This window comes from Geotrypetes seraphini, chromosome 1 (genome assembly GCF_902459505.1).
Source record: "Geotrypetes seraphini chromosome 1, aGeoSer1.1, whole genome shotgun sequence".
In the NCBI taxonomy this organism is placed as follows: domain Eukaryota; kingdom Metazoa; phylum Chordata; class Amphibia; order Gymnophiona; family Dermophiidae; genus Geotrypetes; species Geotrypetes seraphini.
Genome location: NC_047084.1, coordinates 341,507,412 through 341,529,648, shown reverse-complemented (window position 1 = coordinate 341,529,648; position 22,237 = coordinate 341,507,412). Strand labels below are relative to the sequence as shown.

The 22,237-nt window shown below is 40.2% G+C and overlaps 1 protein-coding gene across 1 annotated transcript in view; it reads left to right on the top strand.

Moving 5' to 3' along the window:
- Window positions 1-1,438: 1,438 nt before the first annotated feature.
- GC (GC vitamin D binding protein) overlaps window positions 1,439-22,237 on the top strand; it is a 127,365-nt gene continuing 106,566 nt past the window's right edge. The window contains exon 1 of the mRNA XM_033961301.1: window positions 1,439-1,559. Coding sequence (XP_033817192.1) covers window positions 1,502-1,559 — 58 coding nt within the window. The 5' untranslated portion in view covers window positions 1,439-1,501. The remainder of the gene's footprint in view (window positions 1,560-22,237) is intronic.

Sequence of the window (22,237 nt, the reverse complement as noted above, 5' to 3'; positions counted from 1 at the left end):
GCACTGCTTTCAATGCATATTCATTGGGGAAATCCAGAAAACCCGACTGGATTCCGACCCTCGAGGAGGGACTTTGACACCCCTGGATTAGAGGTTACTGCAATGAATTTCACATTAAAAGTTCCAGGCAGGTGTCACTTTAACTTGCTTCTATTGTATGGTGAGCCCTCCAAAACCTACTGTACCTAGATTAAGATGAATATGCATGAGATCTATTAGCATACAATGAAAGCAGTGCATGCAAATAGATCTCATACATATTCATTGGGGAAATCCTGAAAACTCGACTGGATTGTGGCCCTCGAGGAGGGACTTTGACACCCCTGCCCTAGAGCAATGTCTTGCAAACTCTCTGAAGCCGTGGGACACTAAGCTCAGTGCCGAAGCTGGAGGACATCCAGAAATGTGCGGATGTTGATGCAATGATATCATGTACATGTATGATGTCATCACGTCAACCTCAGTGCATGCGCAAAGCCTATTCCTACACCGGTAAGGAGGGGGGGAGTTGCTGGAGAAGGAAATGTGCAGGAATGAGGAAAGACGCTGGCTGACTGCTTACAGGATGTGCCTCTCGCAGCAAGACCCCCTTAATATTCAAGACCAATCAAGAGAGTGTTAAATAAAGTTAACATGGGGCTAGATTCACTAAAGTCACCTAACCGATCCGATCCGGGTCCGATCCGTGACCGAGTCTTTCAGTCCAATCGATTCATTACAGCTTGTACATGCAAATGATTTGATCGGATGCACGCCCACAAGCGTGCGCACGGATCGCTGTAAGAGCGATTGAAACGCATGCGCACAGTATCCTTCTTGGTTTTGAAGCAATTTACGCATGTTCTAGCTCTTAGCACTTTACTGCGTAGTTACTGGGTGGGGTTTAATCACGCACATCATTGGTGGGCGGCGAATGTCGTAAAAAATTCCAAAGAACTGGTAGAACACAGTTTTCGGAAGTTCTGAGGCAAGCTGTAGAAAATTATGGAGTGAGAGGTTTTGTAAGGAGCGGATCGGGATGAAGGTTAGTGAATCAGGTCGGGAGCGGAAAGTGGTCGGACCACGATCGGTACGCGATCGGTAAGCTTAGTGAATCTAGCCCATGGTCTCTAAAATCTAGTTAGCATAAAAAAGTTTGCAGCGTTTTGGACTTGCTGAAAATACCACATATCGCTAGAGATTAGCCCACATATAGGGCATTAAAATTGTTCAATTGAATTAACACCTCTGCTAAACAATAGCTGCAAATTCCTTGTTCAAAAATAGACTGATTTACGTAGCTGCCATCTATTTATCTTTCACTAGACCTTGTTTATCTGGCATAGGTCAAGGATATGTGTTCTTCTGCTGCTGAAAACTAGCTTAATGATTTATAAAACATTCTTCAGAAGGGTGTATATAAGTATGGTCATTAACTTCAAACCACAGATTTAAGGCAGCTAAACGCAACATAGCTGCCAGTGATTTAGAGAGCTTCAAGACAAGCAGAGGTTTAAAAAAAATGAAAGGGGTATTAATTCTATTCCTTCTAATAGCCATTGGTGATGCAGAACATCGAGGTAAGGTGTAAATATGCTGAGCACATTTTACTGTATCATTCATGTGAATCTGGTTTTCGGTATTTCTTCCATGTTCAATTAAAATTTGCACTATTGAAAGTACTGGAATAGTGAAATGATAAACTATGGAACTTGGTTAAAAAAAACTATTTCTATGGGTACAGAATGGGAAAAGTCATTTCAGAATTAAGCCCAGAGATAAAAACAAATAGGGCTGGTTGTTAATGTTTTTGCTGATTTCATGATATGTTAACCCTGTAAATTTTTTTTTTTTTTTTTAATATTGATTTTCAAATTTTGACAGTGCAATACAAATATATTAAACATGAGCATTATACATAACACACTTAAAATACACAAAATGAATACATTACCAATCCTTTTCTCTCTCCCTTCCTCACATAACTATTACACTGTATATGCATATATTATTGCAATATTATAGATAAATACCTTTAGCAAACCCAAATACCTTCCCCCCCCCCCAACCCCCCACCCCGGATGTGTAAGGAATCTATAAAAAGGAAGATACCTGACATTCATTGCAATTCAACATATGCAGTCAATGGGCTCCACACCTTATTAAATGTCATACTAGACCCCAAACACTCCGCATTCATTCTCTCATATTTATACGTGGAACAAATATTTTCCCACCAAAATGTGTAATTCAGTCTGTCGTAACTCTTCCAGTTACGCGTAATCATCTGGATGGCTATTACCTGTTAAATTTGAATTAGAAGTCAAGTGTATAACCTTTGTAGATGAAGTGGTGAATGTATCGCTAGGGTGACTCAGAGGCTTCACTTTTACAGAAGACGCTGATCTTAGTTCTGGTTTTACCGAACTGTGCACATAGATTCATTGTCCTGCTTTTCATGGAGAAATCTGTACTTAAAGAAGCCTAGGAATAGCATGGGATAAAACCAGGACTAAATTAATGTCTGCTGACAGTGTATATAGCACATATAGATGGAGGAATTCTATACATGGCTCCTAACAGGCGCTACCTGCATTGTAGCAGATATGAGGTGCCAAAATGGGGCAGAAACAGTAGATCTGTGTGAAAACACTCTGGGCTAGATTCACAAAGCAAACCAACCGTGTACCGATCGGTTTGCGACCCCTTTACTATCAAATTTCCATCCGGCCTGATTCACTTACCTCTCCTGCGATTCACTTCGAATCCGTGCAAGCAAATGAGGTGAAACGCATGCAAAGTAGGCTGGAACGCGATTCACAACACCAAATTTCCGATCCAACTGGGCTGGCCGATCACCTGAAGAAAACGTCTTTCCGACTGGAAGCCCTGCTCTCTGCCCTGTAATCTCTCCTGCCTGCTCACCCCGAATGCTGCCCTGCTCTGCCTCGATCTTCCCCGAATCTCTCCTGCCGCATCGCCGTTCTCCTGCCCTTCCCTGAAGCTCTCCTGCCGCATCGTCATTCTGTTGCCCTTTCCCCGAATCTCTCCAGCCGCATCGTCGTTCTCCTGCCCTTCCCTGAAGCTCTCCAGCCGCATCGTCATTCTGCTGCCCTTTCCCCGAATCTCTCCTGCCGCATCGCCGTTCTCCTGCCCTTCCCTGAAGCTCTCCTGCCGCATCGTCATTCTGCTGCCCTTTCCCCGAATCTCTCCTGCCGTATCGCCGTTCTCCTGCCCTTCCCTGAAGCTCTCCTGCCGCATCATCATTCTGTTGCCCTTTCCCCGAATCTCTCCTGCCGCATCGCCGTTCTCCTGCCCTTCCCTGAAGCTCTCCTGCCGCATCGTCATTCTGCTGCCCTTTCCCCGAATCTCTCCTGCCACATCGCCGTTCTCCTGCCCTTCCCTGAAGCTCTCCTGCCGCATCGTCATTCTGTTGCCCTTTCCCCGAATCTCTCCTGCCGCATCGCCATTCTCCTGCCCTTCCCTGAAGTTCTCCTGCCGCATCATCATTCTGCTGCCCTTTCCCCGAATCTCTCCTGCCGCATCGCCGTTCTCCTGCCCTTCCCTGAAGTTCTCCTGCCGCATCATCATTCTGCTGCCCTTTCCCCGAATCTCTCCTGCCGCATCGCCGTTCTCCTGCCCTTCCCCGCCCAGCAAACCTGTGGTTTTAACCCGCGGGTTTAAAGCAGGTTAAAACCACAGACTTGCAGGGCTAAAAATTAACAAAAAAAAGTTTTAAAGTAAAAAAAAAAAAGGTTGCGTCTCAGACCGGCATGCGCAGACCATCTACAGATGCTCTGCGCATGCGTGGGGATCGCTATAGAGCGATCCATGCAGGCATATGGGGGTGTTCCTCTGTTCGCCCCCATCTACATATTTTTCATTCCTGAATTCATCGAACCTGCCCGGATCAGGCCCAATCGGGCAGGTTAGTGAATCTCAGCCTCTTATGCTTGTTTCTTCCCTTGAACAGCTGAGTTTTATCCCATTTTATTAAAAGCTCCACACCGCACTACTGTCTCTCCACCAACCTACCTGATCCTAGCTCTCTGCAAACTGCTAATCATCCAATCAACTTCAAGCAGCTTCCTCACCCTCCTATCATATTCATGTAACAGGAATCACATCCAAGTCCTCATTCAGAATTTCTGGAGGTATATAAGTAGGTTTTGCTTATCTAAAACCTTCCTAACTGGGGAACATGGAGGAAAACATGCTAATTGACTGTTCTCTTATAAGATGCATTGTTCAAGGCTGAGATCTCAGGATACTCCTATTCATCAAGTCCCACATAAATCTGTGTCACTTTACTAATCACATGCCCACTATTAGCAGTAGCCCTATCAATCACCCAGTCAAATGAACAAGTTTTTCAAGTTTATTTAAAATTTGTTTAATTGCCCTATCATATATTCAGGGTGATGTACAATTCTAAAAATATTTTATAACAGTACACAGGGGAACAAAAAGTTCATATAACAAATACATGACTTTCAAAACAGACAGGACTAGTAGGGTAAACAGGACAGAAATACAATAATTGGAGGCAGATGAGACAATCAGGAAAATTTTGTTTTGTTTTGTTTTTAAGAGGATGGATTTTGCTTTAGTTTTGGTGTTTTTACGATGTCTAGCTGTCAAATGCATCTTTAAAAAGAAAATATTTTAACTAACTCTTAAATCTACCGTTTCTTTCCTCCCTTAAGTAGATTGGCAAGGAATTCTACAATTGGGGGGCCACGATGGAAAAAATGTATTGTCTTCATGTATTAATGGTTTTAAGTGATGGAACAGTTAGCAAATGTTGGTCATTAGATCGAAGAGTTCTAGTGGAAGCTTAGGGAATTAGAATCCTGTCGATAAAAGCTGGAGACTTATGGGGTTGGGCCTTAAATGATAACAGACATATTTTGTAAATTATTCTATGCAATACTGGGAGCCAATGAGATTTTTTAAGAAGTGGCGAGACAAGGTCGAAATTTTTTGCGTTCATGATAATTTTAATAGAGGTGTTTTGAATTAGCTGTAAACGCCTGATCTCTTTTTGAGTAATACCCTTGAATAAGGCGTTACAGTAATCGATTTCAGAAATGATCAGTAAATGGATTAATATGTTTAAGGATTTTGGTTCTAACCATTTAGAAATTGAGCGAATTTGCCGTAACCTGAAAAATGTTGATTTGACTATACTGCTAATGTGATCATGATGGGACAGTTTCTGATCGAATATGACCCCTAGAATTTTGATGGTAGTGACTGTCTGAAGAATAGCGCCTATAAGTGTAATGGGGTGGTTGAATTTTAGGCTTCTTTCCATGGAAAAAGCATTACATTTGATTTGGAAATGTTAAGAGCAAGTCTATTAGTAGCGAGCCATTGATGTATTTGCTCAAGTTTCTTGGTAATTGATATTGATTCTGAAGGATTCTCGGTATCTATTGGATACAGAAGTTGAATATCGTCTGCGTAAGCAAACGCATTGAATCCAATAGATTGACAAAGAGTCATTAAAGGTGTGAGAAAAATATTAAACAGGAGTGGAGAAAGAATAGATCCTTGAGGAATTCCATAGCTTGAAGAAATTTTATTTGAAATTGTGTTATTAAATGTCAGTGGCAGAATGATTCTCAAAATATGAGCGAAACCATGCATTTCCCTCCAGCTTAACAGCTTGATTACTAATCACTATTTCAATTTTCAAGTTGTATTCGACTTTGATGAATCGCTTATTTAGTTTTACTAAGCGAGATACAAAAATTAATAAAATATAAGCATATATTTTTTACACACAATTTAAAATAATGGGATAGACAATTGGACATACAGACCAACTAATACAAAAGGTGAGAGGGAATAAAACTACAATTAAGTGTTTTTAAAGTTCAGAGGAGAGGTATATAAGGTAAAAAAAACAAAAAAACAACAACAATAGGATGGGGAAAAAGAAAGAAAAGGAAGAGAAATAAAGAGTGCAATTAGAGAAGGAATTTTATATAAGAACTAAATGTATTTTAAAGGTTAAAATCATCTTTAAAAAGGAAGCTTTTTAAATTACTTTTAAAACAGGCCAAATTGTTTTCCTCTCTTAAATGTTGTGGCATTCCAAAGTTGGCACCATCATTGAGAATATATCGTGATCCCAATAACTTTCAAAGAGGGGACTGTTATGAGCTTTTGATTAATAGACCGAAGTGAAAGTGAAGTACTGTAAGGGATGAGTAATTTATCAATAAATTGTGGTTCATTTGTAGAAAGGGTTTTGCATGTTAAAAGTAAAGTTTTGAAAGTGATTCGATGGTTAATTGGAAGCCAATGAGATTTAACCAGAAGGGGTGTTATAGGGTCATATTTTTTACCATTATGGATCAGTTTGACGGCAGTGTTCAGAATTACCAGCAAGAAATCCGCAAACTGTAGTGAGCTGTAGAGTTTATTTGAATATGATTTCTCAACTTTCCCGACATACCTCAGCATGAATAGTAGCTGAAAACAGTTCAGTACAAACACATTATGAAAATGGAATAAACCCCCATGAAAAACTGCACATATAGCAACAACAACAAAAAAACAAAAAGACAAATGATGTCTTTTGGTCTTGTTTCAAAAAGGTCTTTTCAAATAATCATTGATACTTCCATGCTTTGACTGACATTTTAGAGCATGAGATAGGGACAAGTACCTGTGGTGGGTGGACAGGGACAGAGCCCGCAGGCACAGGGACAAACTGTGTCCCCATGTCATTCTCTAAAGACACCCATCTAAAGTGATGGTGAAGTGTGGGCTGTATGGCTCCGGTTGTTAGTCTCCCAATGTATAGAAGTTGAAAAGAGTTTCCCCTCCTGAGGAAGCAGTAACCAGCGAAACTCGAGTCGGGAGGGGTGGCTCGATGAATTCAGCTTCGGGAGTTTTATTTAATTCACATGAGGTATATTAGCAGCTGCCTTTGGTTGGACCTGTGCCTATCCGCCAAGACTATTCAGATAAGTCTTTTATTTTTATGTGGGCGGTTAGACAAACAGGTGCTGTGATGGTCCAACTGGGCAGTCACATTTGTTCACTTTTAGTTGGACACATTAGTTGGTTGCAGGTCTGAGCACTGTTAAATTATATACAATATATGTTTTTATGTTGCTAAACCGTGATTTATATATATTCTCTAAAGACTAGCCTTAAACAGGCTGTTCCAAATAGATGGGACAGCATTTTATGGAATCGATATATAAAAACTTAACACATCTTGGACAACTTGCAGCTGAATCCAGTGATTAAACAAAACAGCAGAACTGCTCTTGGATTTAAATGAACTACTGTTAAACGACATCATTTTTGTCTTGTCTGCCTAATTTACTGGCACCCAACTTGGATGCTTAGCAACAACTAAGTCTACCATGCCTTTTCCCACCCCTAACTACGTCTACTTTACAGTTAGGCAAGGTCTTGCAATACGTTAGAAGATGCCTGGACTTAGGCGTTTCTAGGCACTGCTGAGTTCCGCGCAGAATTCTTAATTGTTTAATTTTTTTAAATGTATTTCAAGTTTTCAAGTTTCAAGTTTTATTTATATTTGATTAATCGCTTAATTAAAATTGTTTCTAAGCGAATTACAATATATAAAAGTGACATATAATTAAACATAATACTAAAATAGGAAATAACATATAAGATATTATAAAACTAGCAATTTATACAATTTTAAAAAAAACAATTAAAAAAAAGGGAGAATTTACATAACAGATATATAATGAGCTAATAAATTTATACAATAATGAAAAAGATAAACTTAAAAAAGAAAGAATTAGGAAAAGAAGCGTGGAAAAGAAGAAGAAAGAGAATGAGGAAGAGCTCAGAAGTAATTTATAAGTTAAAGGCATACTTGAATAAAAAGCATTTTAAATTCTTTTTAAAATCGCTTGTTATTTTCATCTCTTAACTGTAATGGTAATGAATTCCAAATTAACTTCAATTGTGTAGTCAACTGCCACACCATTTAAGTTAATTCAAACAATTTGGGTTGCGGGTGGATTTTAGTTAGGTGTCATTAGGTGTGGGCATTTAAGCCAGCCAAAATCCCAGCAGTTAGGTACAGTAATGATAGTACAGTAAAACCTTGGTTTATGAGCATAATTCGTTCTGAAAACATGCTTGTAATCCAAAACATTTGTATATCAAAGCAAATTTCCTCATAAGAAATAAAGGAAACTCAGACAATTTGTTCCACAACCCAAAAATTTAATACAAAATACTATACGTACTCGTATTGCAAGACTTTGCTCGTTTAGAACAGTCACTACACACCTGCAGCATTAGAGAGAGAAGAACCATCGGCTCAGTTGTGATGTGTGTACCTGTATACTGTATGTACTCGTATTGCAAGACCTTGTTCGTTTAGAACAGTCACTACACTCTTGCAGCATCAGAAAGAGAAGAACCATCGGCTCAGTTGTGATGTGTGTACCTGTATACTGTATGTACTTGTATTGCAAGACATTGCTTGTATATCAAGTTAAAATTTAATAAAATGTTTTGCTTGTCTTGCAAAACACTTGCAAACCAAGTTACTTGCAATCCAAGATTTTACTGCATTCTGTAACCCCTAGTTTCTAAGCATGCCCCTAATCCAACCATACCTACCCCTCCAATGGACGCTCCCACTTTGGAGTTGAGTGCAATGGAAATTAGACTCAGAGGTTACAGAACAGAATTTAAGGCATTTCTGAGCATAAGTACTAACTAGCTCCAATTAACACTTATTAAAGTCAATTGATTGATCCTTAGCACCAATTAAGCTATTATGTTACAAGCCAAAATAAAAACTGCTCACAGAATTTTCTCCTAAATTTGGCCTCTATATACAGAATCTGGGGGTTGGAGCCCCCTTCCCAACAAGATTTACAAATAAACTTGCAAGTTGCTTATGAGTGTAAATAGTCTATTTAAAAATTACCCATCATACATGCAGATAGAAGTTTGCACTGATGGTTCTTTGAGTTGTGTGGTTGTTAGGACCTACTGTTTTGCTCCAATTGCATCTGCTCTTTGCTGTTCTCCAGCAGTTGTTGTCCAAGGCCAGAGTAGACCCACACTACATAATGCATGGCGTAGGTAGAATGTAAAAGGACTGACACTGTCCAACCTTCTCAACCTTTACAGTTTCTGTTCTTACAAGACAACTACTCTGAAGTATTTTGGTAAAAGCCTTGTACAAAAGATTTTTCCCACTTAACCCATTTTACTCACAGAAGGACACAGGTTAAATGCATTAAAAAAACACACATGCCTTGCAAACGTACATTGTTGGGTCAGTGCAGTGACAGTCCTGGGTCCCTGTCGAACCTTACAAGCAAACCCAACCATATAGATGTCATTTCCATTCAAAGATCACAACTTTCCATGCCATCTCAGCATTTCCAGCCCTAGCCAAGTTGCACAAGTGAAGTCCCAAACTTGGATTTGACCTGGAAGACCCTCTGCATGGTACTGGGCAGATCTTTATCATCTAAGTTACTGGACTTGACCCCTAAAATCTTGGCTTTGATGTGGTGGTGTGGCCCAATAGTTTATACAATGGGACACTATACATTTTAGGTTGAAATTTAAAATTCACTTTTCTGGCGAAACCTTCTATACTGACTGCCAGCAGTTCTAAACATTTTTCCCAGCAAAGATTTACCTATAAAATTCTAAAATTCTTTCTGTATCATTAAAATGTCAATAAAATGACCAGTCACCTGTATTGGGGAAGCCTTTCTGATGTCCCACTATTTTAGAGGATGCAGAAACGCTTCTCAAAGCTTTGACTAGTTCAACCACATTTGTGTGAGATTTCTTTCTCTGATCTCCCCTGACTATGACTCTTTAATTTTCTCAGGAGCCTCTCATGAGGAACTTTATCAAAAGCTTTCTGGAAATCTAGATACACTACATCAGGGGAGCCCACACTTTTTTTGGCTTGCGAGCGACTTTAAAAATGACCAAGTCAAAATGATCTACCAACAATAAAATTTTAAAAAGCACACTGTACGCAGAGAAAATGTTAATTATCATTTATATTCAGGGGGGTTTATTCAAAGAGGTCAAGGCAGATGACTTTAAAATATGCAATGCAACCAAGTAGGTGTTATATTAGCAACTACTTATCAACACCCTCATATGATTTCATCTCAACCGAATCCTCAGTGGCACCACTTAGAGCTCAAAATGTCTCATTGCTCTAAGCTTGACGTGTCTAATCGTCATCGGATCCAAATCCTTATAATTTTTTATTTTAAACTTTACTGGTGCTTATGCTTACTAAATGTTTAACTTTTTTTGTAGATATAAAACATATTCAATTATACTTAGCTAAAATATTGTGGTCTCTGGCTAGGGATTACAAACGCCGACATGTTTCGCTTGTTAGCTTTTTCAAGGCTTAACCCCTAACTAATTTACCGCCAGTAGCTGCGACCACTATGTCCTCAGATTTGACAAGTAGTTGCTAATATAACACCTACTTGGTTGCATATGATAAGGAATATACCATTCTTTAATTGAAGTTAAAGTTCGTGCATAGTACCTGATTTAAAATATGCAATGTCATCTCAGTAACAACTATACAAAAATAGACAAATATGCCCCCCTCCCCTTTTACTAAACCTTGATAGCGGTATATGAGTTACTAGCATGAAATACCCTGTATATTGAGACGCGATGCACCATCCGTGTCCTCACTCCCCTAAAGAGTCACCTGTGGAGTCCAATCTCTAAGAAAGTCCTCAGAGTTCAGTCTTTCCTGCTGACTTCTGGGTCTTGAATTTCCATGACCTCGGATAACCTGAGTGCCACCATTGCCATGGACTGTTGTTTTGTCTCAGGATCATAGTGGTGTAACCATGTTTCATCAACAATAACTAGTCGTTTCAAAATGTTGGCACCATCTTGCTGAAAATGCTGCAAACTCAACTTGGAAGTGTCCTCTTGGTGTCATTTCTCGTCAGCATTCACACACTTGGGCACCCATTTGGCTGACAGTTTCTGCATAACCAGCTGCTCGTGGATTAAATACCCAACATGTTCCCTGGATATCTGTAGTGTCTCAGCAATTGTTTTAGCCAATATTCACCTATCTGCCACAATCAAGTCCTTGACCTAGTCAACAATTTCAGGAGTTAACACTGTTTGAGGCCTCACAGACCTTGTTGCTTCTTTGATCTCAAAATCTCCATGCTGAAAGTTTGCACACCACTTCTTCACTGTGGTGTATGATGGGTATTTGTCATTCAGTGTTTGGAGTTTTCTTCTACAGGAATAGGAACTTCATGACCGTTCAGAGTTCCACATTTGAAAATTCCACACTTTTCGTTGGCATTGAACCATGATCAATGTTCTGAAAAAAATGTCAAAACATAGCATTACAATTCTGCAAATTGGCACTTTGTAAAGCACAATAACAATCTTTTCTGCACAGTGGCAAAATGGCGCTCAGAATTTAGGAAGTGGGTTAGGCTGAGAACTTTTCAGCACCCACTCATAGTGTCATTGTAATATTCATTATAGCAATGTTACTAAAAGCTGTTGGCACATTTTAAACCTCTCAAATTGATCTACCGTAAATAACGCATGACTGTATGGTTGAATGCATTCTGCTAATTTAAAAAACTGGGTAAACAAATTCTCATTTCCATATATATTAAATTTGTTTTTATAATTAAAATTACTAATAACTTACTAATATATCGAAAAGTATTATCCAGGATGAATGGTTATACGACAGTCTTATTTTCAGATATGTAACTTCTATTGTAGAGCAGAAACATTAGATTAGCACATTCAAGCATCAGAGCAGCTCTGGGTGTGGGACCCAATATGGCTGGAGGCCCCCCGAAAACAGTTTCCATCAGTCCCTACTTATTTGGCACTCGGTGCCTCTACCTGAAGTAAAGAAGTTTAGAAGGTGGGATTACCTTCTTCTCCTTTGAAAAATACCCTTCTCAAAAACAATTTCAAAAATCTTAATCTAAATTATTCAGATAACGATTCTCACTGCGAAACTTTCAACACACCCTGCCCGGGATTTGAAGCTAAGTCCTTGTTTTTTCTAAGAACTTTGAGCAGATTTTGGTTTAACAACAGTTAAAGAGAAGGGCAGGAGGGGGAGCAGAAGCCAGTGAGGTCAATTCCCTTTCTAGTGTGATTGTTAAGATTTTACAACACACGGGGATCTGAGGCTCTGCCCCCTTTGATAACAACTGAAAGCGATTAAGGTGTATAGGAGCTTTTCACAGTAGAATAACACCTCTGAATAAGTTAGATTAAGATTTTTGAAATTGTTTTTGAGAAGAAGTATATGTTCAAAGAAGTATATATTTTCAAAGAAGTATATGTTCTTTCTCATCCTTTATATAATTCTGATGATATTACCTTCTTCTCCCCCATGAAAAATCCAAAAAGATGGCTGTGAACAAGTCTGGTTAGTAGGCTTGCTCTTATACTTAGAAATTTAAACTTTTAACATATTAGTTCAGTGTCTGTAAAGAATTTTCAACAGTATTAATATTTACTCTCCTAAACCAGTGCTTGTGCACTTAAACTAATAATGTTGTAATTTACAACCTGGATTTTCAGAGCCTGTAATCTATAACCTTTTTCAGTCTTTCAGTTTTTGTTTTCCAAGGTAGTAGCTGTAAGCTCCTCCCAGCTTCTTAGCTAAGTCAGTGTGTGGTCATGGTTGTGTGCCTAAGTCCCTCCTCTCCTTGCTGGCCTCCTCTCATCCACTCCCCAGATCTCACCCCTCTTCTGGCACTTTTGGGCAGGCAGCTGCTGGACTTCCAGACTGGCTAGGCTTATCCCTGCTGCACTCTCCTGGAAGCTTTCTCTGGGATCTGAGGACCACTGCCTCCCATGAGCTTTGGTATTTTTGGACAGCATCAATGCCTGATGTAAATTTTGCCCTTTGCAGCTGACCCTCTAAGGTTTGTTTGTTTGTTTGTTTGTTTTCTTTTGCCATTCTCTTCATTTTATCATAGTCTTCTTTTTGAAAGTCAAAGATTTCATATGTGCATTTGCTCCAGATAGTATATCAAATCTGTTCATGTTATGATCACTGTTATCAAGTGGCCCCAGACACACCGATTTTCGAGAACCAGTAAAGTGTGTCTCTGGTCCAATCTTTCCCCTGAAGCAGCAATTATTGCATCGTGAAATGGGATTCCTGTTGGATTCTGGTTCCAAAGTTTGGGGAAAGAAATCAGCAGTCTTTTGTGACAACTTTGGTGGCAAGTTGATTATTATTTGCATTTGGGGGGGGGAATTGGTTTCCAAATTTGAACTATGACTGTTGGCTTTAGGGAAGACTCTTGCTCTGTTATGAAGAGAACTTTGTTTTGTTGATTGGATTGTGAACTTGATTTTGAATTGAAGCTAGCCTTTATTCGCATCACTGAAGATCATCTTTATATTTTTTTTCAATTATGGAAGGATATTTGAAAGTTTGAATGATTTACATGGATAGTAGAGTTTTTTCCTGAGTTTGGGACTGCCCCTAAGTTTCTGAGAGCAGTTCTCTTTATTACTGCTGCTTTTTTCTCCACTTTCATAAATGTGACAAAATATGTGAGTCATTGAAATCATTTATGAACACAACCAACCATATATCCAAGAAACAGAGCCAACACATGCACACCTTCCAAACAGTGGAGAAAAAAGCCTCAGTATGAAAGAGCACATAAACCATCAGACCAATTGGTGCAAAAATGGAAAGGCTCATATTTTTTGGGTGGACATAGTTGCTGTGGCTCATGTACTGTATGTCATCTGATGTCATTTTGGATCAAAAATCTAATGTGTGTTTTCATGTGAAATCTCATACCAACTGTTTATCTCAAAATGTGTTTTGTTGCGATGTCCTTGCAATTTGTACTATGTGGGTCAGACTTCCAGAATTGAACACAGGTTGATTGAACACAGACATTGTGTGAGAACTCAGAAAATTATGATTATGATTATTGAGGGCTTCTATACCGCTACTAATGACTGGGGAGTCAATTCAGAGTGGTCTACATGAGTCTCTGCAAAGGCGCTACAATACATGAACTTCTGTAGAGATGTTACCATAAGGAGTTGTGAAATGTTATACGAGTAATACATGGGCTCTATACTGAACTACATGGAGCTCTGTGGTGGTGTTTCAGAGTTATTAATATCGGCATGGTTATGCCATAATCCATCATCCTACTTATATGCACATGTTTATACCAAATCAGTTGTACACGTGTAATACTAGGTTTACTATTGCAGCTAAATACACTATACACTTTTTTTTTTTTACATACCTCCTTAAGGAGGTTAAATATAATCTATTTACATGTATCCCTGAAAGTTCTAGTTTCCTTTCTCTGTCAACTTCATAGTTTCAGTTGAAGTAATTTGAGAAAAGGATAGTCTTTATCCCTTTCATGAATTTTCCAGAGTTCTTTTCTAACTTTAATTCCTTCGGTAGGGCATTCCAACATATCATTCTTGCCCTGGTGCTTTTGTATTTGATGTTTTTGAAAGAAGGTATTTGTAGTAAGGACTCTTAGCTTGAGCACAGAGCACGCCGGGGTGTATGGTTATTTAGTCTGGCCGCTAGGTATTGGGGTTCCAAGAGGTGAACAGTTTTGTGCGTCAGCAATAGGATTTTGAATTTCACCCTGCTCTCAATCGGAAGCCAGTGTAACTCCTTCAGTAATGTCCCATTGTATCCAATTCCATCATTATTTTGATTCTTTCAGATGTATTGTGTTGGAACAGCTATAGGTATCCACTCATCATGGCAACGTTAGACGCTGGTTGCATCACTATGTGCATAAGTGGATTTTTAAATTGAAGACAGTAGCGCACCTAGGTTTGAATGTTGCGGTTGGGTGGAAGGCATTTTTGTAATGAATGTGAAGATTTTTTTAATGGAGTGTTAATTGGATGATATCTACATGCAGGTGTGCTATGTGATTGGAAGAGAAGTGGATATCATCATCACGCTGTGCAGCTTCAATCTGCTGAGAGTTTTTAATGGTTGGCGTTTGCACCACTGTAGAATGGTTGGATACATGAGCTGGTGGATTTGAAGCTTGATTTTCCCCTGAAACATCGGTATCAGACTGGGAATCGGGAAACCCATCGAGAGTTTGCGCTATAATCTGGACATCATGAGGGTTTTTTTTTTTTCAGATAATTGGCTGGACTTTGTCATGTTCGGTGTTTGGAATGTGGATTATCTTGAACATTATACATTGAACTGTTCCAGTATTTGTAGACTTGGTTCTGCATCAAAAGATATTTTTTTGCATTGTTTATTTAAGCGTTTCTCTAGTCGTGATACATGGGTTGTCGTGCCACTTGGGCTTATACACCTCTGAGAAGCTGAAAGCTATGCCTTCTGTAGTTTCACTACCAGCAGAGCCACCCAAAGCAGGCAGGTTTCTGCAGAGATGTCAGACTAATGATGTGCCACCCTCTGGGCAGCAGCAGATGGGCAGTGTTGGAGGCAGAGGATCGCATATTTGAGGTGACAACGGCAACAACAAATTTATACTGTGCTGGAGAAAGGCCTGGCAATCTACTTCTGTATTCTGCCATGAAAACTTTCTGATATCCATCAAGTTGCTAAGATTCAAATACTACTTGATGGCACCTAACAACATTTAAGAACCTACACACATTAAGTGCATGCACACTGATGACTGGGATTTGAGACTGGGATTGTGATAACATGAAGTTTTTTTGTGCCTATGAAAAAAATGTGAGCTTCTCCATTTTTGTACCACTTATTGGTCTGATGGTTTATGAGCTCTTTCATACTGAAGTTTTTTTTTTCTTCACTTTTTGGAAGGTGTGCATGTGTTGGCTCTGGTTATAGGATATATGGTTAGTTATGCTCATGAATGGTTGATATCCAAATTCCTCTACCGTGTTTGTGGAAGTAGTTGAAATCACCCATTGTTATTCTGTTGCCCAGTTCGTTAGCCTCCCTAATTTCTGCTGACATTTCTGCATCTGTCTGTTCATTATGGCCAGGTGGATGGTTGTACATTCCTATCACTATACTTTTCCCTTTTACACATGGCATTTCTATTCATAGGGTTCCTGTAGAATTTTTAGTTAATTTGATTCAAGGCCCTCGTTAATGAATAATGCTATCCTTCACCAATTCTATCCACCCTATCACTGCAATATAATTTGTACCCTGGTATAACAGTATCCCATTCATTATCTTCCTTCCACCAGGACTCAAAAAACGCCTATTATATCTATCTTTTCATTTAGTTGAATCTATTCTAGCTCTCCCATCTTATTTCTTAGCAGTACTTGTTATTCATATTTACAACTTGCTCAGCAGCTGACAGTGATAATTTACAATCTTTAAAATCTGTCTGCTATGTATTTAAAGATACCTGGTCTACTATGATCTCTATTGCAACCACGCTATCAAGATCCCCTATCATCCCTGTTTCAGTGATATATTTTTAAAATACCTTGTTCCAAACCATGTACTTTTGAACGGTTGTCAGCCCCACCCTAGTTTCTAGTTTAAAAGGTATTCTATCTCCTTTTTAAATGTTAATGCCAGCAACCTGGTTCCACTCTGGTTAAGGTGGAGCCCATCTATGTAGAACAGGCTTCCTCTTCTCCAGAATGTTGCCCAATGCCTAACAAATCTAAAACCATTCTCCCTGAACCACTGTCTTAGACTCCTGAGCTTTTCCTGTCTCTTGGGTCTTTTGTATGGAAAGGAGAACATTTCTGAAAATGGTACCCTGGAAGTCCTGGATTTCATTTTTCTACTTAAGAGCCAGAACCTCCATCCCATATTTTTCTACTTAAGAGCCAGAACCTCCATCCCATATTTTCCTATGTCCTTGGCACTCACAATGACCAAGATACCAGGCTCCTCCCCAGCACTGTCTAAAATCTTATCTAGGTGATATGTGAGATCTGTGACCAAGCGATCCTCACACCCATCGGCCACATAGCTATCCACATAACAAATGACTTAATCTCCAACTAAAATAGTCATCCTAATCCCTTCTCTCCTGGGTAGAAGCCCCTGGAGACACATCCTTGGTGCAAGATGATATTGCATCTCCTAGAGGGCATGTCGTGGCTACAGGATTACTTATTGCCTCTCCATGGTAATACTGTCCCTTCAGTTGACCTTTCTCCTCCATGCAGCAAAGAAGTTGCCAGGCTGGTGGTGGGACTTATCTACTGTGTCCCTTTAGGCCTCCTCTGTAAACCTCTTTGCCTCTGTTCCTCCAAATTTGCTGCTATAGCCTCCAGAGATAGGACCCATTTTCTGAGTGCTTGGAGCTTTTAGCACCAAGTATACACATATGACTTCTCACCAACTGTGAAATAAACATATGACAGTGCAAAAGACTTGTTGCTGGACTGCTGCCTACATCTTATTATTGGTGAGTTGTTATTTAAGTTGCTAATGGAGTAGGAAAACAAAAGTCCTCTAAGATTACTAGTTATATGCAAGGCTAGGCTAATATTAAGTTTCTTTTTTTTTTTTTTTTAAATCTTTATTCCTTTTTATTTCTCTCAACAAGTGTACAATATTATTACAATTAATTCACATAACTCACTTGACAATCTTACACAATATTATTATACATGTTTTTATTCCCCCCCCCCCACCTCCCATCCCTTCCCATATCAATAAAATAATCTATCCAAACATATACATACTTAGACATCCCTCTTCCTTAATACAATTAATCATACTTTAACCTATTCCTTATATTTTTACTAGTAATACTTTGTTATGTTATTAGTAAGTTCCCTTCCATGGACTTAAGTAATTGTATTTCTAAGAGCTAATTACTGGCTGATAGAGATGCTCTAATTAAATTTCTAGTGTCCCAATTGGTTTAAGGACCTATAAATCAGGCCGGGGGTAGATGAGTAGGAGGGAAATAAAGTCTAAACTGAGGTTTCCTGTGACTATTAGTTGTGCCTTATACTGACACTAGAGTAACTTTAAAATAGTCATTTTAAATGTTAGACTATGGAACTGTAACAGAGACTTTAAATGCTAAAAGTCCTTAAAGTTGCCAAGAGCAGAGTACGGTAATTTCAATTCAACGAGGCTACCTATTTAACTGCAAGCCTATCTTTCCCCAAGTTTAAAACAAATTTCCCAGCTAATATTTACCAATGAGATTCTTTCCTTTTCTGGAAGACCTCTCACAGCACCTCTTCTGGAATGAGAATAGCTCAGCCCTGGCTTACTTATGTGCTTGTGCTTCCTTATTTATTTATATATTTCAGTATTGGCAATCAGTGTGCCAGTAGGGCCATTTTGAACTTTTTTTTAAAATCTTCAATCAGTTCACCATGGTTGATTGACAGATAACTGAACACTGCTTATCTTGCTTCCTAAAAAGAAAACTGTTGTAAAAGGTTCCCTCCAAAGGTTACTTTCTCTAGTAAATAATTATAATTAGATATTCATAGTATGACTCCACCTTGCTTTTTTGTTTGTATTGAGAGAGATGTATTTTAATAGGTAAAGTTAAATTCTAAAACTGAGGTTTCCTATGACTGTTATCTATGCCTTATACTGATACTTTGATAACTTTAAAAGAGTCACTTATGCTACTTAGGTCAGTGTTCTTCAACCTTTTTACACCCGTTGACTGGCAGAAATAAAAGAATTATTTTGTGGACCGGCAAACTACTAAGACTGAAATTTAAAAAAAACATTTCTGCCCCATCTCCACAAGCTCAGTCCCTGCAAACCATTTGATCCCATCCGCACAAGCCTTAGTTATGATTTTATATTGAATGTATTTTATTAAAGTTTAAAAAGAAACAATATTCTGTACAATTGTCTTTTATAAATAAAAATATACAGAGCAAGGACCAACAAAACCCCTGTCTCCCCTCCCCTTCACATATGTCCCCTCTACTATCAAGAAAACTTAATAAGCCAAGTTATTACAGAATACTACACAGAAATATCATGCTAACAGTATACTGAAGTCACACGACAGTAATAGTAGTAATAGTGTTAGGAGAGTTCCCCCCCCCCCCCCGGTCAGAGAGCCCAAAGCCAGCTGGAAGCTAAAGAATCACTGCCTGGGCTTTGCAGTCCCCAGTTATGTCTCTAGCAGGATATATATTTCAAATCTGATATATTCTAATGACAAAATAGAAATAAAAATTTTTTTATACCTTTTGTTGTCTCTGGTTTCTGCTTTCATCTTCTTTTCACTCTTTTCCTTCCAGCGTCTGCCCTGTCTCTTCAATCCAGCATCTGCCCGTTCCATCCACTGTCTGCCCTTTCCCCCCTTCCATATGTATCTGACTTCTTTCTATGTCCCTCTCCCCTTTCCATCCAACCTGTGCCTCCTCTCTCCTTTTTACATCATTCATTCCAGCTTCACTTCATTCTTCATTTTTATCTCTCCTATACCAGATCTAGCATCTTTATCCCTCTCTCATTTCTCTGCTGACCCCCTTTCCAGCATCAATCTCTCTCTACTTTCTCATTCCTCTGTCTCTCCCCTTTCCCTCATCTGATCTCTCCATTCCACCCTGACCCCCTTCCCCTCCTGTAATCTCCCTGTCAGATGTTTCCTTCCTTGTTTCCTTCTCCCTTCCCTCCTCCCCCCTATCCAGCATTAACTCTCTTCCCACCCCTTTCCCTCCTCCCCTCCCAGTAGCATCTCTCCTTTTACCTCTCTCCAGGTCCAGTAGCAGCTCTCCCTTTATCCAGCAGTTTCCCAGCCTCCAACAATGGATTCCTACCCTTCCAGCAGCTCTCAGTACTTGCCTGCAGCAGTGATTTACTTAGGCAGCCTTGGGTCCGTTGCCGCCTCTAAAGAAAGGGGAAGTTGCCAAAGTGAATCACTGCCCTGGCAAGTACGAGAGCTGCTGGGAGGGGAGACAGCCACTGTCGAAGGCTCCCCGAGAGCTGCTGGGAGGGGAGACAGCCACTGTCGAAGGCTCCCCATGATCTTGCTCCTGCGCATCCTGCACATATGCGCCCCCTCCAAGCCGGCACAAACAGCGTTGCACCGCAGGCCCTGCCGTCCAAGATGAGCCCGAGGCCCCTACCCGCTGCCCTGCCCTCAAGTCTCCAAGAGTGAGCGGCCCGCATACAGGAAAGCTCAGGGCCAGCGCCTCACCACTCACTCACTTGTGGCCGCTGTCAACAACCCGGTGGCAGCCAGCGAACATGGCACGATCCCACAGCAGCATGGGCTCAACCCGCTTCACTCTCAGCCCAGACGCTGCTGATGGCCTCAATCCACATGCTGGCCCCGCGTACGCTGATCATCTCCCTTGTATCTGCAGCTCTCTCCCTTCCACCTGCACCTTCCCCGCGGCCCTCTTCGGCGACTCAGCAGGGACAGCGATCAAGACAGACTGCCAATATAGGGGCCTTCCCTCTCTGAGTCCCGCCTATTTTGTTTCAACTTCCTGTTTCCACATAGGCGAGACTCACAGAGGGAATGCCCCGACGTCGGCAGCCTGTCTTGATCACCCGAGGCTGGGTGGAACAGCAGATTTCCACCAACACCACCGGGGCAGGAAATTTAACCGCGTCGATCTCGCCGGCCCTGTGTGGACCAGCAGAAATTTTCTGCAGTCCGCCACTGGTCCACGGATGGCGCTTGAAGAACAGTGACTTAGGTGCCTAAATATCAATACAGTATTTTATACATTTGACGCACAGTTGGCATGTAAATGTAAATGACTTGTTATAGAATTGCCCTTTATTGCCTGTGATTCAGCAGACCTAAACATGTAACTTATCCAGACCCCCAAATTCTATATATAGCGCCATATGTTGTGCACACAAATTGGTTTATACATATAACTTAATTGTTTAACAAGACCAATCTGCACCTATAATTGACAATTAGCACCTCACAATTAGTCCATTAACACATCAAAATTAGAAGTTGCATGTCCAACTTAGTAGGCACATTTTAAAAAGTGGTGTTCATCAGTTCTAATGCAAGAATCTCAAAAGGGGGTGTGGCCAGGGGTGAAGGATGAGTGGTTCATGGGTGTTTCTAAAACTTATGCACACTGTTATAGAATACATGCGATCTATGCACACCTTGAATGCAGGTATTTAGGCCTTGTTTTCCTTGGTCTAAATGGATGCATCTAAATTTTATGCCATATGCATCGCTAAGGATGATTCCACGAGTATATGCCTATGATTATTATTCTATAAGCATATGCCTTTTATAGAATTCCAGACTTTGTTCCTTTGCCCCCTATGCCTGGAATAAATTACCCAAGTTTGTCTGTCAAGCCCCTTCCTTCCCTTGTTTAAAAACAGACTGATACCCCCCCTTTTTTTTTAATATATATATATATAGCCTTCGATCCGGAACCTTATTCCTCTGCCCTCCAACCCAGCCAGCTAATTAATCGTTCCCCTTAACTGTATCCATGACATCCTGTTTATCTGTCTTGGCTGTTCAGATTGTAAGCTCTTTTGAGCAGGGACTGTTTTCTTCTTTGTACAGTGCTGCATACGTTTGGTAGCGCTATAGAAATAATTAATAGTAGTAGTCGTAGTAGTAGAATGGCACTAAGCGCTGTTAGTAAGTACTGGTTTTTTAGGTGCTATATTTAAAATCAAGCCCAAGCCCCGGGATCTGCAACCTGCGCTATCGGTGGCCGCCTTAAAAGCGACCGCTGATCGCGTGTCAATCATACACCAGCACCGGTTTCAGAATGGCACCCATCAGAATGGTAGGCGCCGGAAATATAGGCCAGAGTTTTCTGGCCCTACATTTCCAGCGCCTACCTTTGTGTGACTCGCGGCTATGCATTTTATTCTACGTCACGCCACTTCTGGCAAGGGCCACGCCTACTTTGGTGTTCGGCAGCCTAAAGCACTCACCGGTGCAATTCTGGTGCCTTTTATGTAGGCACCACTGGGTTTTTTGACATTTTTATTGGTATTCTTCAATTAAATTAGGTTTTAGAATTTCCCCTAAAGCGACTAAATATTAGCACTATTTGGATAGTCCTGAACTGCCCTTTATCTGCCCTTTTTCTGCTTTCCAGATGAGTTTTCAGCTGGATACATAGGAGCACAATGCCGTCTGTGGGGGCACAATGAAAATGTCATAGATGGATGAAATAATTCAGTTGAAGGGCTTTAGCTGCTCAAATAACAGTGAATCTATATGCCATTTTTGTAAAGTTCATTCAAAGAAGAAACGCAAACCAAGACAGAGCAGGCTGTGATGGCAGAGAAACAGTC